We start from the raw sequence: 18446 nt of genomic DNA, 5'->3' as shown, positions 1-18446 counted from the left end.
GAGGACATTGACAGTCTCCTAAAAGTTGCATGTGGAGTCCTGGTCAAATTTCGACTCTGGAAATTATATTTGCCTTACGTAAGAACACTGATCGGCGAATTTTAAGTAGGTTTTACTTAGCCCCTGGTGAAACTGTAGCATAAAATTGCTGCATACTCTTAAACAGCTTCCATGTTTCATGCTAAGTTAGCTTTGCAGTGGAATTTATTCCAGTGCTTAAGCATGTGTCGGACTAAAAGGCTTTCAGGGAGGATGGGTGCAGCAGAGTTGGTTCCTGTTCTTATTTGTGTTCGAGGAAGTGATTCCACAATCTGAAATTTAGATCAGAAGCCCCTTTTCTACTGGAGTCTTCCTGCATAGCCATATAAACAGGATGTATAAACAAGATGGTGGAAAGGCTTCTGTCTCTGCACATAAAAAATTGGGTTAATGAATGCAGTAGCACCTGAAGTATGCCTTAGAAAAATTGAAGGATATGCCAATATTTTCAGAAGAGCTGGTCTCTCTCACCACCCTGTCCTCGGGGCTCTTTCTTCCTCCCTTCTTTACTCTGCACTTTCCTCTTCTTCCTGTTCCTTCACAGGGATATCCGTATTTACTCTATATTAAGCTTGCTTGGAAAAAATAAAAGCAAGAAATACTCTTTTTGTGTGGGATGAAGTGTATTTACAGAACAGACTAAAATCCAAAGAAAGTGTTACCAGGTAAATTGGCATAAGCAGCACATTAATCTGAAATACGGTCCATTAGTGTTGACAGATTCACATTATTTGTCCTGTACTCCCTTCGCTACCACTCAGTATCTGTGCTCAGCATAGAACATCTACATTTGTAAAATGATTGAAAGACCTTTTGCATTAAGAAACCGTATAGAAAGAAGCACTACATATTGACACTTTAACAGAAGCAAGAAACATCATGCTCAGGTTAAAAAATACAATTGACACAAGTTGTACACATCTGTCCAGAAACACAATATTTATTTAACATCATATATATATATAATTCTGCATTGCAGAGTGTTTTTAATTTTATACATCTGTATTTACAGTGATTTAAAATATTCTTTATTTTTTCATCTCTGGCAGATATTTACAAGGTCAAAAGTAACTACATTTCACATTGCAACAACGGTCAACAGCATTAACCAGTTTCAGTAAGACAATTAAGATAATGGCTTACATGCACCAATAACATGATCTTCAATATGTGTCATCTTCAGCTCTGGCCGAATGAAGATTTTCACTAGTCCCAGGTTAAAGGACATCATGCAAGAGACTGCATTTATTACATACCCATTCTGTTTAGTTTTTCCACCAGCACTATATCCTGAATGTTTGGGAGTGCATACCAACATGCAGGGTTACACTCGTGAAAAAAGGGCATCACCCACACAATTCAAGTCCATTTGTCCAACACATTTGTCCATAGAAAGTTGGTTACTTGCTGCCTATGCTCCTTTTGTTACACATATAAGATTACATAATGCGAAATAGTAAAAATCCTTCAGAAACCTTAGTTCAGAGAAACAAACCTTGTATGACAGAAACAGTAAGAAAATATTTCAATCCTTCCAGATTACTTCATTTTGCTATTCAAACTGACTGCAAATTTTATTGTGACAGTAAGACTGAAAAGATTCATTGTAAAGTAGAGGAATTTACTACAAATTTTAAAAACACAGCATAGAGTACCTCAGTTTACTTATAGCAAATAAAAGCTACCATAGTAAGTCCAAAATGTATTGTTTTAAGATGATCTAATAACTCAAAATCTTTACTAGCTTTTGCCTTGTGTCCTTGATAAGGAACATTTTTTCAAGTTAAATGACACTCTTACATGATTTAATTCCATAACTAACTAACTCACTAGTAATGCCCTTGGAATGCACTTTTCTGCAAGAAAACAGTAAAAAGTAGTGTTTCCAAGTAATATTTGAACACACAAACACACACATTTTGACCACTAACAAACCTATGAACACTTTGCAGGCAAGTAATTTATCCTGAGTGATTGCTAACTCACATAAACTGCAAATTAGAAGCCATATAGTTTTTCCTAGTAACATTTTTCATAAACAAAAAATATGCAAGACTAATGTCTTGTCTGAACAAGAGGGAAACATTTCAGTAGCTTATTTTCTGTCACTTCCAAGTCCTATCATGTCAAGGAGAAGAAATTTAATTTACTTTTAACAGGTTGATAGTAATTTCTCTGTTTCCTATTCAGTGCTTGAAAAGTGCAGGATCAATTGTCCTACATCTGAAATAAAGATACGGTGACAAAGCACCATAAAGAAGTCTTATTGGAGGGTACATCTAAACTATTACTGTTATCTGAGTTAAAGACATGATATAGCTATTTGCTGTCATTTGCAGGCATTTCAGTAATTAAACAACTTTATTTTTCTAGAGCTGATTAATTTTTTTGTTTGAAAATTCAATTTTTTAAAATTTAGCTTGATGGACGTGTTCAGCCAAAATACAGGGGTCTTCTGCTCTATGCACTCAGACTTCACTACTGTAATAGGAATTCATGACAAAATAATTAGTTGACAAAGTCCTAACTCAAAAGGCAAGCCAGGATATCAAAATAACTGTACAACTGTTTCCACCAGTGTTTCCTCAGAGGAATAGAAAAGCAATCCTTTATATTAGAAGGGACAATTTATTGAAGGATGAACCCCATTTTAATCACATTTGGTCCCTTAATGATTTCTTTGGTAAACTCTCTGATGCATGTAGGAAAGATAAAAGGAATTTGCTTTTCTATACCCCTGTAGGGATCACACTAAACTAAACCTTGAAACAGAAACAGCAGTTTGCAACTAATTTAGCTAAATCTAGAATTAAGTTGTCTGGTTTGGCATAGATTGTCCACTAAGAAAGTTCATTTCTCGTCCACAGATTGTATCTGAGGTTCTCCATATTAATTTTGTAGTTGTCCCTAGAAGTCTAACTTGAATTTATTTGTATTGCAGGTATTGACCCTAGCCAACCCTCACATAAAATTTACTAATTATTTTAAGTGCCAGCAGTTATTTCCTTTCTTTGTGTTTTATGCTTTGCAAGCTGGTCTTAATTAGATAGAATTAAAAAAAGATATATTAAAAACAATAGCAGTGGTCATATGAACACACGTATGCCAGCCTTGCAAAATCTTACACTCACACGCACCAGGGGTGTTTTATTTTGACATACCAATGACAGATCAGGTTCCCTCACACCACTCCATTGTCTTCCATCATAATGTAATAGGCAGGTATATATATTGGGCCCTCAATGATCACTTATGATGACAATTTTGAAAGACAGGTGTATATGTTCATTTATACTTCATCCGCAGAAAATATCTAAAACTTTTGGGCAATACATAACCTTGATTTTCCAAATGCCATAAGGAATAAGTGAGGAGAAACAAGGAAATTTGCAATAAGACTCAGCTTCTAGCAACAAACACTAAATTTAAAATACCAAACAAGATATCAGATATTGTATGGTCTGGTATAAGCCAAATACTCAGTGCATCTACAGTGAATTTGCCCTTTTAATTTTACATGTCTGGAATGGACTGGCATAAGTTACTCCTAAATTTTGCTCCTTGAGTTCCGCAATCATTCCTGACTCGAGAAATAAAAATACATGTTCACTGTCCACATATAAACTATTCTCACAGTGTCAATTAATACAATAGATGAACCCAACGCATTTAATAGTAAGTTAAACATATTAAGGTAACACGTCTTTGGCAATGATAGATGGCAACAATTTAGGGTTTGTATGCGTAAGTATTTTAAATTAATATCTAGATCGTCTTTTTGTTCTGTTTGTACACTGGATAATAAATAATAGCTTAGCTCATATTCTATTTATCACTTTTCCCCACAATTTAGGGGACAGTGTTTTGTACAACAATTTCAAAATGATTTTCTTTTCTTGAAAAGTCATTTTGTTAATATCTATCTGGTCTTCATACTGTTTTGATTTTCAAAAGGTTTTTTATTTTTTATTAAAAATCAAACCAAAATTACTTATCAATCCATCTGTCTGAATGTCTTCAGGTTTAAGAAAATTAAAACGGCTTAAATCTTAATGCAGACAGAAACTGGCTTATCTGAAAGGACAAAAGTTTAAACCGTTGGTTTAAAAATGGCCTCAGTGTAGAGTAATCTGTTCCAAAATTAAATCTTCAAAATACATTTGTGAACCTTTCATCCTTAATATTTTGAAAAAATTTTCCTTGAATTGTTTTTCAATTAATTACTAATTATCCAAAAAGTAAAGCAAACCACTTTGTATTTTAGAGACAAAGGAGTAGGAAATGGAATAGCTTTGCCATTAGTAATGGCTCTTATCCCTTAATTTTCTAATATGTTTATATTTATATATAATACACACACAACTGAGGCAATTGATTGTCAACATGTGACAAATATATGTGCCTACCCACATACAAACCTTACATGGTGAGAAAAAGCCCTGCTCCAGTAAATTCTACTATTCGCAAAAGTAGTGCAAATAAAATATTTTATCAGAAAACAGTATTTTCACTATTTCAATGTCAAAGCAGATGATTTTAATTACTTTAAAGCTAGTAAGAGAAATATGAGAATCTAGATTAGAAATGTCAGATTTATGTATCTGAGACTATTATATTTGCAAACCATACAAATATCTGATATAATACATACTTGCTGTAATAGGATGTTCACTGCTACAGAATGGAAGGACAAACTTCACACTGGTAAAAAAGCTTTTTCAAAGTCACATCAGAAAGGGTATTCCAATCTGTATTTAAGATGTACAATGAAGTACAAAGTCTCAATATACTGAAAACTAAACTAAATGGATGGATAGTACAGTATTTTATCTTTACTTGCAACATTAATTTAAACGGATATTACTTGTCACCTTGCTGCCTGCATGAAAAATGGCTCACAGCTCAACTAAAATGCCACTTAAAATAGCTTAATAGCTGATCAAAGATTTAATTAGCAAGCCAGTTATATTTCCTTAAATTATGAAACCCCAGGAAAAAAGTTACAAATGACAGCATATTACTGTACACAGTTATGCTAAAATCAAGGTATACATTTATCCTTACTTAAATGTGAATATACATCTAGATACAGTACCCATGCTTTCCCATCTCAGTTATGCACATATGCTATCTCAGATGAGGAGGAATGTAGTGTTCTATATTCTGACCTTCTCTTGTATTCTGCAGCTGTACTGAACTATTGCAGGGGTCTAAAAACTAGTGCATGATGTTACATACTAAATGCATTATAAATACGGAGACAATGAAGTGAGTTAAGGATAAAGAATTCTAAGTCTAAATTTTTGTCACAGATTTCAGAAACCTATTATATTAATAGTTTTGTACTTAGTTTAACAGTAGATACAATACATTCCAAAGCCAACTCTGATTATTCTTTCTGTTTGTGTCCCGAGCGTTTCCATTTCAATTAATGCCACAGTTATTTGAAATTCACTGAGGCTCAGTACATCATATTTCCCCACTACCTTGACATGGATTGATGGACACATCAAATCATTAATGATATATAGCACTAACATGACACGTTATAATGGTTGCTTCATTTATGTTAATGGATGAGTCATTCCAGAATACCGAGAGGTTGATCAGCAAATATCTGACACAAAGCACTGGAAGGATCCTTTGGATAAGTTATAATATATCATGTCAGTCCATAGTGTGGAACAACAAGGATGTTAACAGGGACAGAATTTGAACGCTATCAAAAAGCATCTTACAGAGAAAGTAGTGTGCATATACACAAAAGCAGGTTAACTAATAGTTATAACAGAGATTTATAAAAGATAACAAAAGGCACCCCACTAAAATAAGAACTAAATACCTGCAAAACTGGTTTAATAAAAAAGTGACAAAAACTTAATTAAAATTTCGGCACCCAAATTTGACTCCCGATTTGAAACCACAGGACTATTTCATTTTGCTGAACAGGTTTAACTGCATTTTGTAAAAGAAATGGATTATGATGTGGAAATTTGTTTGCCAAGTTTTAGCCTGATACAGAATTTTACAAGAGTTATAAATCTCATAGGTGAAAGCTTACAATGGAAAATACAGAACCTTGACAGTAGTGCTACTAAACATCAGTGTGTGTATATTTTGTATACACCAGTACTATCATACATAATCACACATAATAAACAAATGACAAAAATATATTGGGATTCTTCCAAAACTAATCTGAACGTTTGACTTACATTTCCACCTCAGGAACCAATATAAAAGAATAATTTGGTCTTTACCACTTTGCAATGATATTTATCTTTAGTAATATTTCCTTTTTTGGTTTAATCTGTTCAGAATACATCCATACTCCTCTTTAAAAAGACCAGATGAGCTTCTGCACTACAATGGCTATCATATTAAGTGTCTCCACTGCCACTACTCTGGAAATTAAACTGACAAGTGTAGACAACTCTCACTATATTATGAAGCATTATTTTTCACAACATATTTTTAGGTTGATTTTACTGAAGGGCTCCTCTACCTCTTGGCTGCTCCTGATTTTGTCTTTGTTCTGACAATTTGTGTCTTTCTGGCAGTCCTTGTGACTGAACTGCAGTTTTTAAAAGATAATAAGGTGTTGTTTTTTCTTTTTCTTAACTGGAAGTTTGTGTTTAAAGTGTTTAATTGAAATTTTGGCATAATTCTGACTGCTGTTGAATTTTGATCATTGCTCTTTGAATGTGAGATATGAAGATTAAGTGACCAAGTAACTCATTTCAACAATAAAAATTCCTTCCTTTAACTGTTTAAACTATGAGCCTGAAAGTCACTTTGAAAAAATGCACCTTGAAATAAGGTTTAAAAAAAAAAAAGAAGAATCAAAAGCTCAAAATTACATTTAAAAAACCAAACCATTAAATAACCAGTAGCAATGTAATGCCATTGTGTAGTTCTGAATTTCCTACAGTCTTTGTAATCAAAAGATAGCCTATTTGTAACCATTTGTGTATATTTTTTCCACAGTGAAAATGATAAAACCAAAGTGCCTACATAACAAAAAATTGTATCTCCCATCTGTTCCATCAGTTAATGGCCTGTAAAGAAAAAAGGGTAATATTTCCCCTTTTCTCCTTAGTTATCTGAAGAAAGACACAGACTAAAATATGATGTAATCATATTTGTAATGAATAGTGTAATCAGAAATGTACTTTTAAGCAGTGATCTCTAGCATAGGTATCAATGGTTGCCCATACACCAATCACATACATTCAAGACTTGGCTCAATCGCATGAGTTCAGAGTTTTCTAGAAGATTGGATGCCTCCATCAACAAAATGATGAGACAATATTTACAAAATGCAATGGATTGTAAATACAAAGGCAGTGAAGTATGGTCCTTCTGGGAGAAAAGACTGAGTACCTCTTTGTACAAACTTTGTTTCTAGAAAGTGTTGCGCATTGAAGCTTCAGTGTTTCCAGCAAACCATTATCTCAGTCCTTGATACATCTCCTTGGAGGATGATGTCTGGACTACAGGTTTCTTAATCTATGCTGTGACTGAAATAGGAATACTTAGAAAGCAGCTGAGGGTGGCTCCCTAACAGCCATGATACCATAGAATGCAGCCTGAGAATCTCTCTATTTACCTGAAGATGCACTTGTTCAATTCACTGATCATCACCTCACACAAATAGAAGCAGAGCTAGTAGTTAATTATTCCTGGAAAAGTTTGTGTGTCTTTCCACTTTTGAATCATTTCAGCAGGTTTGGCCTTTCCCAATTCTAGTCTCTAAGCGGAACAACCCTGTCTCCTGGAGGGGAAGACGTAACATAAATATGGCTACAACGCCATAATAAGTGCACTATAACTTACATTTCTCTACTTACAACCCTCTCTTTATCTGAGGGGTAACAACTTGGTAATAGGTATATCTCTGCTGCTACACACGAAGAGTTTCAGGGGTTGTACAGTGAGGGTGAGGAAGAAAAAGAACTACTCTCATTTTAATGGAAAGGTGCACTAGTCAGCCAGGAGCAACGATGACATCTCCCCCTCCCCCCAAATTGATTGCACAAACTCAGAGAGGTCCAAAGTCATATTAGAATCTCTGAGGCACTCCTGGTTCTAAGAAAAATCATGATCCAGTAGTCTTTGCAGTACTGTAGACTGAGAAAACTAACCCGTTTCTATTTCTTAACAAAGCCAAAGCATCATCTCATAGGGATCGCATTCACCATTTCCTCCAATGTCGCCAGTCTCACAGTGTTGAAATGGGACTGATCAGCCTATGATGGATTGCACATCACCCAAGGAGAAAGGAAGGTGTGGAAAAGGCATAAAGTACATTTTATACTGCTTCACAACCATATTTTCAAAGGGTGGGGACTGGGATTGAGGGGAGATTTATTGCTGTTTCAGTAAAAAAATACAGGATGATAGCTAAACTGAATCAAATGAGATCACAACGGTCAGTATTTTCACACTGTGGGATGAAGGTTCTTGTTCTTGCCCAAGGATGATTTGTCTGTTGGTTAAAGAGGAAGAGGGGAGTCAAAGCTACACCTGGGATATCAGCTGCATATTGAAACTTGGGGATCGAGACTGCTTAGTAAGGGGAGCTCCTGCAGTAAGGAGATCTTTGCCCTCCCCAGGTTGGCCTAGCCGGTCCTCCTGTAGACTGATAGTTGAAAACCGATTGGCATTGCCAACTGCTAGGTTAGTAACACCCTCAGTGCCAATCCCAACACCGGAACCTGCTTGACCACCATTCACGTAGTCAAATGATTTACTGGAGGAAGCACTGGCGGTCCGGATCAGGCTCAAGCTACTGGCTTTTGGTACGACCTTCCCAGCAGGCAGGTTCAGGTGTTTCTTTGTAGGTGTCATCTCAATTGTGTCTGCAGTAAGGTCAGTTGGTTGGTGCAGGTACTGCTTCCGAGCTACTAAATCTCGAGGGCTCTCATTGGATTTAGTGGCAGATGATGTTTCTTTATCCTTAGCAGAACGCCCACTTGCTGCTTTCCTTAAACTGCCCTTCTGTGATGTGGACGATAGAGGTTTGGTCCCAACAGGCTGGCTACTAAGGGAAGCTCCTGATGAAAATCCTTCATCAGCATCATTGAGGTTCACAGATTCCTCTCTTCCATTTACACCCTCAGCATCTAAAAAACCCAACACAAACAAATCAGACCCAGAAACTAAACAGTTAAGTTACATGAAACAGGTATATACAGATGTGTACAAAACATCACTAAATACAAACTTCATTTTCTCATCCAAACACTTTTCCATTTGTCAAAAAAAAAAAAAAAAAAAAAAGATTCCTGCAACCAAAAATGTTCCTGCTACAAATAGTAGATGGTAACTTTAGTCAGCACTGAATTCCAATACTCTACAATAGGAGTCTGATTTACCTCTCACTTGCCTGATTTTACACTTCACTCACTTCAAGTGAATGATAAGAAAAATCAGGTCCCATATGGTTTATTTATTCTCTGTTCCATCCATATGCATTGTGCCCAGTTCTCTCACACTTGTATAAACCTATTACAATTCTGCTTACACCAGTGTGAAAGGAGAATCAAAGAATCTTGTGTATGTACATTTTATCTCATCTCTATCATTTCACCACCATCTGTAGAATTGATCAGCTCCAGCATTACTAATAGAGGCATAGATAATTGCAAGCATCTGAACAATTGTGCTTTACTATCCAACCCACTAGTCAATTCAGTCTGAAGGAGTCTCCACAGCCCTTTCACTCACCCTTTCAGCCTAGGTTGCTATTTTTATCCTGATTTCGGGCTGCACCCCAAGAGGTCCAGAGTACATGCAGCTCTTGCTGACATCAATGTGAGTTGCTGCAAGAGCTCAGCAACCTTTAAGAACAGGTCAGACCACTGGTCACCAATCACTACCACTCCTGCAGCTGTGGCATACTTCAGTAGATGCCAACTGACATGTGATAAAACTGACTCCTAGAGATAAACTCTAATTGTCATCTCTCTCCCAAGCCCCAGTCCTCCTTGCACTTCCAGCAATTACATCAAACTGGCTTCCATCATATTGTCTCTAATCTGGGTATCTAAATATCTTCTTCTATAAAATATCTGTTCGTATATGGAATACAAGATTCAGCTACAAAGTCCTGCACACTGCTGAAGACACTTTGTGCTTCTGAACAGGATCTGCCTATCAAGCAGCAACCTATAGCTCCAGGTCATGAATGGAGAACAGAGAAAACCTAGAGGTGGCCTGTGTCTTCTGTGTCCCAGGATGCATCCTGAAATCTGGTTGTGAAAGGTGGAAGTTTAAAACCCAACTGTAAGATATGTTTAAATTGCAATTAAAAACCCATGGCTGGCCCGTGAGGGTTGGGCTCAGGATCTGTCTAACTGCGTTGTAGACATTCAGGCTTGGGTTGGAGCCCAGGCTCTATGACCCTGCAAGGGTGGAGGAGTTGCACTGTATGTAAGACAGCACTATGATTGCTCTGAGCTCCAGTATGAAACTGGAGATAAGTCATTTGAGAGTCTCTGGGTTAAGCTTAGAAGCAAGAACAAATTGGGTGATGTTGTGGTGGGTGTGTTATAGACCACCAGACCAGGAGGACAAGGTAGATGAGGCTTTCTTTAGTCAACCAGGGAAAGTTCCAATTCACAGGACCTGGTTCTCATGGGGGACTTCAATCACCCTGACATCTGCTGGAAGAGCAATACAGCAGAACACAAACAATCCAGGAAGTTTTTGGATAGTGTTGCAGACAACTTCCTGGTGCAAGTGCTGGAGCAACCAACTAGGGACCGTGCTTCTCTTGACCTGCTGCTCACAAACAGGGAAGATTTGGTAGGGAAAGTAGAAGTGGGTGGCAACCTAGGCAGCAGTGACCATGAGATGGTCGAGTTCAGGATCCTGACAAAAGGAAGAAAGGAGAACAGTAGGATACGGACCATGGACTTCAGAAAAGCAGACTTTGACTTCCTCAGGAAGCTGATGGGCAGGATCTCGTGGGAGGCTAATATGAGGGGGAAAGGAATCCAAGAGAGCTGGCTGCATTTTAAAGAAACCTTATTGAGGGCACAGGAACAAACCATCCCGATGTGCAGAAAAAATAGCAAATATGGTAGGCGTCCAGCTTAGCTTAACAAAGAAGTTTTTGGTGAACTTAAACACAAAAAAGAAGCTTAGAAGAAGTGGAAGCTTGGTCAGCTAACTAGGGAGGATTATAAAAATACTGCTCGAACATGCAGGAATGAAATCAGAAAGGCCAAAGCACAATTGGAGCTGCAGCTAGCAAGGGACGTGAAGGGGAACAAGAAGGGTTTCTACAGGTATGGTACCAACAAGAGGAAGATTAGGGAAAGTGGGGGCCCCTTATAGAATGGGGGAGGCAACCTAGTGACAGAGAATGTGGAGAAAGCTGAGGTACTCAATGCCTTTTTTGCCTCTGTCTTCACAGACAAGGTCAGCTCCCAGACTACTGCACAGAATGGGAAGAAGGTGAACATCCTGCAGTGCTGAAGGAACAGGTCCAAGACTATTTAGAAAGACTGGACATACACAAGTCCATGGGGCTAGATGCAATGCACCCAAGGGTGCTGAGGGAGCTGGCTGATGTGATTTCAGACCCATTAGCTATTATCTTTGAAAGCTCGTGGCAACTGGAGAGGTCCCTGATGACCGGAAAAAAGCAAACATAATGCTCATCTTCAAGAAAGGGAGGAAAGAGGATCCAGGGAACTACAGACAGGTCAGCCTCATCTCAATCCCTGGAAAAATCATGGAGCAGGTCCTCAAGGAATCCATTTTAAGGCACTTAGAAGAGAGGAAGGTGATCAGGAACTGTCAACATGGAATCACCAAGGGAAAGTCATGCCTGACCAATCTGATTGCTTTCTATGAAGAAGTGACTGGCTTTGTGGATGTGGGGAAAGCGGTGGACGTGATATACCTTGACTTTAGCAAAGCTTTTGATACGGTCTTTCACATTATTCTTATCAGCAAGTTAAAGAAGTATGGGTTGGATGAATGGACTATAAAATGGATAGAGAACTGGCTAGAGCATAGGGCTCAATGAGTAATGATCAGTGGCTCCATGTCTAGCTGGCAGCTGGTCACAAGTGGAGTGCCCCAGGGGTCGGTCCTGGGACCGGTTTTATTCAACATCTTCATTAATGATCTGGAAGATGGGGTAGATTGCACCCTCAGCAAGTTTGCAGATGACACTAAGCTAGGGGAAGTGGTAGATACCCTGGAAGGTAGGGATAGGATACAGAAGGACCTAAACTGGAGGATTGGGCCAAAAGAAATCTGATGAGATTCAACAAGGACAAGTGCAGAGTCCTGCACTTAGGATGGAAGAATCCCATGCACAGTTACAGACTGGGGACCGATGAGCTAGGCAGCAGTTCTGCAGAAAAGGACCTGGGGGTAACAGTGGATAAGAAGCTGGATATGAGTCAGCAGTGTGCCCTGGTTGCCAAGAAGGCTAATAGCATATTGGGCTGCATTAATAGAAGCATTGCCAGCAGATCGCGGGAAGTGATTATTCCCCTCTATTCGGCTTTGGTGAGGCCGCATTTGGAGTATTGTGTCCAGTTTTGGGCCCCCCACTACAAGAAGGATGTGGAGAAGTTGGAGAGAGTCCAGCGGAGGGCAACAAAATGATTAGGGGGCTGGAGCACGAGACTCATGAGGAGAGGCTGAGGGAACTAGGCTTGTTTAGTCTGCAGAAGAGAAGAATGAGGGGGGATATGATAGCAGCCTTTAACTACCTGAAAGGGGGTTCCAGGGAGGATGGAGCTAGGCTGTTCTCAGCGGTGGCAGATGACAGAACAAGGAGCAACCGTCTCAAGTTGCAGTGGGGGAAGTTTAGGTTGGACATTAGGAAAAAGTTTTTCACTAGGAGGGTGGTGAAGCACTGGAATGGGTTACCTAGGGAGGTGGTGGAATCTCCATCTTTGGAGGTTTTTAAGCTGAGGCTTGACAAAGCCCTGGCTGAGATTATTTAGCTGAGGTTAGTCCTGGTTAGTCCTGTTTTGAGCAGGGCGTTGGACTAGATGACCTCCTGAGGTCCCTTCCAACTCTATGATTCTATGATTGTAAGGTGGGTGGGTCCCCTGAGTAGCTACACCGAAATTAAAAAGACTCTTAGCTGGAGCCCCGGTCAGCTGGCACAGCCCTGATGCAGGTGTCTAACTACAGCGTAGACATACCCTGAGTGTATTAAGTCAGTGACCTTTGGAAACAAGTCTGACTTGACAGGGTGCAAAGATGGATGAGCTCTGCTAGTTTGCTCACTGTATTTACTGGCAGCAGGCTCTTCTGCTAACCACTTCTAGTTTGTGGTTTGAATTTTGCTCCCTGATTTTCCATTACTAAGGAAACATGTATTTACTTCTTCAATGTTTGCTCTCAGTCCTGTGACATGAAAAGGGCTGAACATGAAAAAACAGCAAGTATTTTAATAAAAATTGCAATTTTGTTTCAGGACATTTTGAAGCCTCAAGGAAATTCATGAAGTAGCTTTTACATCAAAACATGACAAAATATGCATTTCTCATATATTTGAACAGGACTTGGAATTTCAAAAAACTGAAGTTTTTGCTTGGGTGCAGTTCAAAGTGAGCTCATTTTCATTCAAATTGTCTTCCAAGATTAAAAAAGTAAAATTTCACCATATTTTTGAAAAAATATAAAGCCTTCAAGTTGTAAGAATTTCAGATTTCCTATGATAGCCCTAAGCATGAATTCTTGTGGGAAGCCCCAGGAAGTATACATGTGTGACAGATTCAACTGCTGCATTATTCCAGTGGCAGTTTGCTCATTCTGCTCTGGCACATACCAAACAAATTGTATGAAGCTCCTTTCTTGTAAACAGGAAAAGAACTCTTACATGGTGGCAAAGGTATAGGAGTCTAACATACAGGAATAAAGCTCTTCTTCCATAGATTGTTGTTAGTACACTGACAGAGGTAACAAGTTGGGTTACACTGCAGCCTTGAGGCCCGCCAGTGCTTTGCTGATGGTGCTACTTCAGCATGAAAAAATGCCTGGCTTGTCTATGCTTCACCTTCCAGCAGCACAACAGCTTCACAGATGGCTTTTTTTTTTTTGGAAGGGGAAGAGGGGGGTCCCTTTTCCCTTTTAGGAAATCTTTTCTTTGAAGCTAATATCACTGTTATTCCTCGGTTCGGCCTCCAAGGGGGCACTCAGCCACTTTCTAACTGAAGGCCATTCTCAGAACAGTACAGTGCTGTGCTGGTCTGCTTTAGTATGTAATCCTCACGTTTAATCTAATCTTTAACCTCCCACAAACTGCAGGAGGAGACTTCACAAATAGTGCAATCTTCATATCTGGAAAAAACCTTTAGTCTTAGGACAAGACAAACATTTGAAACTCTAAGGGATGTTTTCTAATGATTAAAATGTATTTATTGCAACTTTCTAACTACATATTTAAAATATGGATTTTATTTTTTTTCCCATTTGATCAAATTTAGAAATATAAAGTGTTTGTCTTCTCATTTATTCTTCACACACATACTTCCCCACATTAAACAATGAGACATTTTCTGAACAACCCACCAGCACCACCAACCCTCAAAGGTGTTGGTAAAAGGATGATATAATTGAAACACCCTGAAAATAAAAGCACCTTTTCCCATCAGACCCAACATTTATATTCTTTTATATGATCATGCAAAGCTGAATGAAAGTGCATTGGATTACAAGTGGTGGCAGCAGCTATCACCTCCTCTCTTAACCGTCCCTTATTTAACTGGATGATGTGTAACTTGTAAGGAGACACACCCAAGCAATATGACAAAGCTTTATTTGAACACTGATGCAGACATTGTGAAGAAGCACCAAAGTGTTCATGACAAAATAATCAGGAATGCTAAACAGATTATGCTACTTAAGAAAAATGCCATGAACCCATGACACAGCAGAAAGAAATTGGAAAAGTAAAATTGTAAAATATCCATTTGATTTGGAGAGGAGAATAAGAGGCTTGGTGCAAGCTTTTGGACGCTGCAACCATGCAGAGGCTCAGGCAGCACAGCAATGCTGAAGAATGAAGAAAACAGACAAGACAGCATGCAGGAAAATTTCTCTATAATCAGATCCCAGATTCTCAGGAAAATTCTCACTGGAGTGAAGTCTTTCACCTCAGTAAAATATACCTTAAATATATGCAGTTATCCCACTGCATGGTAGTTTCCCTCTAAATACTACCCTCAGAAACAAGGAAAGGGAGAGTTCAGTTCTCCATATCCCTTATTTGGAACATGGAACCCAGTAAAAGTGGTAGGTTTATTCTTTTCTAGAAGAGCAGTAACAATAAAAACAGCATCCTTTTTCTGAGAAGCCCCAAACGGACTAAAATCCTGGGAAGGAAAGGAGCTGGTGTGATATAAAAACTAGAGCAAAAAGGACATGTCAACCACACAGCTTTTATAGGTTTCTCAATGTTTTTTATAGGGATCAGTGCTTCTCTAAAGAATGCACTTCCATACACAGAAGTCAATACGAAATAGACCCTGCAGAATTATTACATTTATTTTTGGATCTGTTCCATGTCAGCTTTCCCCTCTCCATTATTCACTGGCCACAAACTACTGTATACACCTATAACTGCAACCAATGACAGAAAAGGATAAGCAAACTTAACCCTTTTAAACATTCATCCTTTCTGAGACATCACTAAGCCACTTTCTGGAAACCAGCAGAACATTTCATGTACTGGTTCCAAGTACTAGTCTAAAAGAGATATTTATTCTGTTTATCCTTCTCATAATTAGATGTATAAACAAACTTGAATAATGAAATGGATTATTAACGTTCACCAGGAAAGATCTCTCTCATTTCACAGGGTTGCCAATTGAGGATATTTGCTAATCCAAGTTTTCTGCAAGATCATCATCATCAGTAAATTAACAGGGTAATATACATAACACAAAAAATAATAATTTAAGTACCAGTAGTCAAACCTACTTTAGCTCCATAGCCTCTTTCCATCCCAGAATACTACTGAGTGGCAGAGTTCAGTACAGTTTGTGCAAACAGGCAATGATCAGCTTTCTATGTTTAGTTATCTGTTCAAATATTCTTCACTTTCATATCCAGGAAAACCATGCAAAGTGATGCAGATTCCAAAGGAACAGGTCAAATGATACAGATGTTTTAAAAAAACTAATAAGTTTTAGAAAGAGAAAGCTACATTCTGGGCAACCATTTTTTAAAGAAGGTTCTCTGCAAAGCTGCAGACTTCTCCATATCCTTCAGGACATGCACATGCAACGTTGAGTACAGTGGAGTAAGATGAATCAGAACAAATGGAGTAAGGATGGGGTAGAGCTCTTGTTTACTGAGCATGCTCAAACTCACTACGCACCAAGGAGTAGATTCTAAAACTTCAGTAGCATCGTGTTTTTGTAAATATCTTATTTTCCAAAGAAGTGTGATGTCATGACCCTCATTCATTTTGAGCTGATTCAGTGCAGTGGATTCCAGGGTAACAATACATCAAATCTAAAAGAATCTCAGATTTTCGTTTCCACAAGGACACCCCTGAAGCGTATGCAGTACATATGAAACGGTCTGCAAATACTTTCTCTCTTTCAGACAAATTGTGACCTTTGTAGCGGTTGGAAATGCCAAAAGAATGTTCACACAGTAAAGGAAATTTAAATTACCGAACAGATTAGAAAGATCAGAGGACTCTTGGGAATACATTTACAACTCAAAGTCTGGGGAATTATGCATACCACCACTATCAGAAGCTGTGAATCAAATTCACTGCATGAAAGCATAATTCTACCAAATATAGATGACAAGTTAATAGACTCACTAAAGGAAAATGAACCTCTAATCAAACAACCCACAGAATACTACATGTGGCTGCAAGGGCAGCTATTGTAAAATCCTACAGAATAAACCAAGAGAACCTGTTTGTGAAGGAAAACTGTCACTGTTTTAAAGTGGCTGGAAACATGACAACTTGATTCCATTTAGAGGATTGGTGTCATCATTTATGGCCAGTCCACTCATGCAGGCTAACAAGAAGACGGCAAAGCTTTACTAAACAGAAGTGTGAGGAACAAATATAAAAGAATGTATCTAAAGCAGAACATTGGGAATCTGCATCCTAGGAAAACACAACTTTAACAGTGACAGGGAATTCACTTGGAATTTTAAAACATGGTTCCAATACTATCTTGTTAATCTAAAGTTGTTGTAAATTTCTTTTATACCCTAAACTGATAATAACTGATTCAGGTTTTCTGAACTGGGCTCATGCTCATTTGGTGCATTATTTTTCCTCCCAAATATTAGCGTAAACATGCTCAGTAATAGGAAATTTCCAAGCAATCTCAATGCTCTTGGATACTGCCCTTGCCTTTTCTTTAGCCATGCCAAGCTGCCTTCCACCACACAGAGATGCAAGCCCCAGGCCAGCCCACATGATAACAAAAGGTAGTACCTGACCTGGTGCTAGGTATATAGGGGATGTGTGTATTGCAAAGAGAAGCTAATACACCCTGGAATAGTGGAAACACGCACTAGAATGGAAAGAAGTTCTGCTTGGGGATAGGGAGCCAGGATCCTCCTCCGGCAACTGCCTCACTGACTTCTGTCTCCTCTCTGTCCTACCCTCTGTTGTGGCTGCTGCCAAGGTGGGCTCCGGTGAGCCATGCTCAGGGGTCCTGCGCACCAGCACCTCCCCCTCTTGCTCACGTTTGATCCCTAGGTCTGTGGAGCCGTGTTGGATCGGGGAGCCAGGAATGCTTGAGTCAGCCTCGTTTGAGAAGTCAAAGCCATCTGGGATTCAACACATAAAATTTTAATGCTTTTCTATTCCTTTCTCGGCATTCCAATTCAGGTAGGGAAAAAGAGAAGATTTATGTGGACATGGAAAATCAATAACACTATCCACACTAAGGGCTGATCTACACTGCACTGTACTGTGAGGTATAGGGGTGCAAATTGCAGAGTGCACCAAAATGGCATGTTCCATGTGGACACTGCTAGAGCAAACTAAAAGGTACCTAAGCTTTTGAAAGAGGACTATGTTAACAGCGAACCTTTTAGTTCATGCCAGCACCATCCAAACAGGGCACTTAGAGCATACCATTTTGGTGTGCTCTGCGATTCACACCCCTATAATACACACTGAGGTGCAGTGTAGACATAGCCTTACTTATATACACACATGCACATTTGTGTGCACATCCACAGAAAGAGGCAGATGAGCTAGACTGTACGCGTGAGAGATTGGCAAATGAACAGAACGACATCAATGGTAAGGACAAACATGACTGAAGATCTGCAAAATGATATCATTTGCTTCTAGGCTCAGACAGCCTGACTTGACAGTGACAAGAGATCATGAAACACTCTAGTTCTTGAGACATAAAATGAACTGTAAAAGAAGAGATACG

The 18446-nt window shown here is 38.8% G+C and overlaps 1 protein-coding gene across 4 annotated transcripts in view; it reads right to left on the bottom strand.

The window, feature by feature from the left end:
* Positions 1–963: 963 nt before the first annotated feature.
* The window catches only part of HYCC2 (hyccin PI4KA lipid kinase complex subunit 2), a 96533-nt gene continuing 79050 nt past the window's right edge, over positions 964–18446 (bottom strand). For 3 of the 4 annotated variants that reach the window (XM_067548927.1, XM_067548926.1, XM_067548928.1), the window contains one exon: positions 964–9164. In XM_067548927.1, the coding sequence (XP_067405028.1) occupies positions 8560–9164 (605 nt within the window). In that variant the 3' untranslated portion in view covers positions 964–8559. Of the gene's footprint in view, positions 9165–17568; positions 17827–18446 lie in introns of all 4 variants that reach the window. The other variant, XM_067548929.1, reaches the window with a different exon arrangement.

Source organism: Emydura macquarii, unplaced genomic scaffold (genome assembly GCF_026122565.2).
Source record: "Emydura macquarii macquarii isolate MOO-44397 ecotype Brisbane River unplaced genomic scaffold, CSIRO-AGI_Emac_v2 contig_1253, whole genome shotgun sequence".
NCBI classification, from domain to species: domain Eukaryota; kingdom Metazoa; phylum Chordata; order Testudines; family Chelidae; genus Emydura; species Emydura macquarii.
The sequence above is the reverse complement of the archived record's forward strand: the minus strand, read 5'-3'. Positions and strand labels throughout refer to the sequence as shown.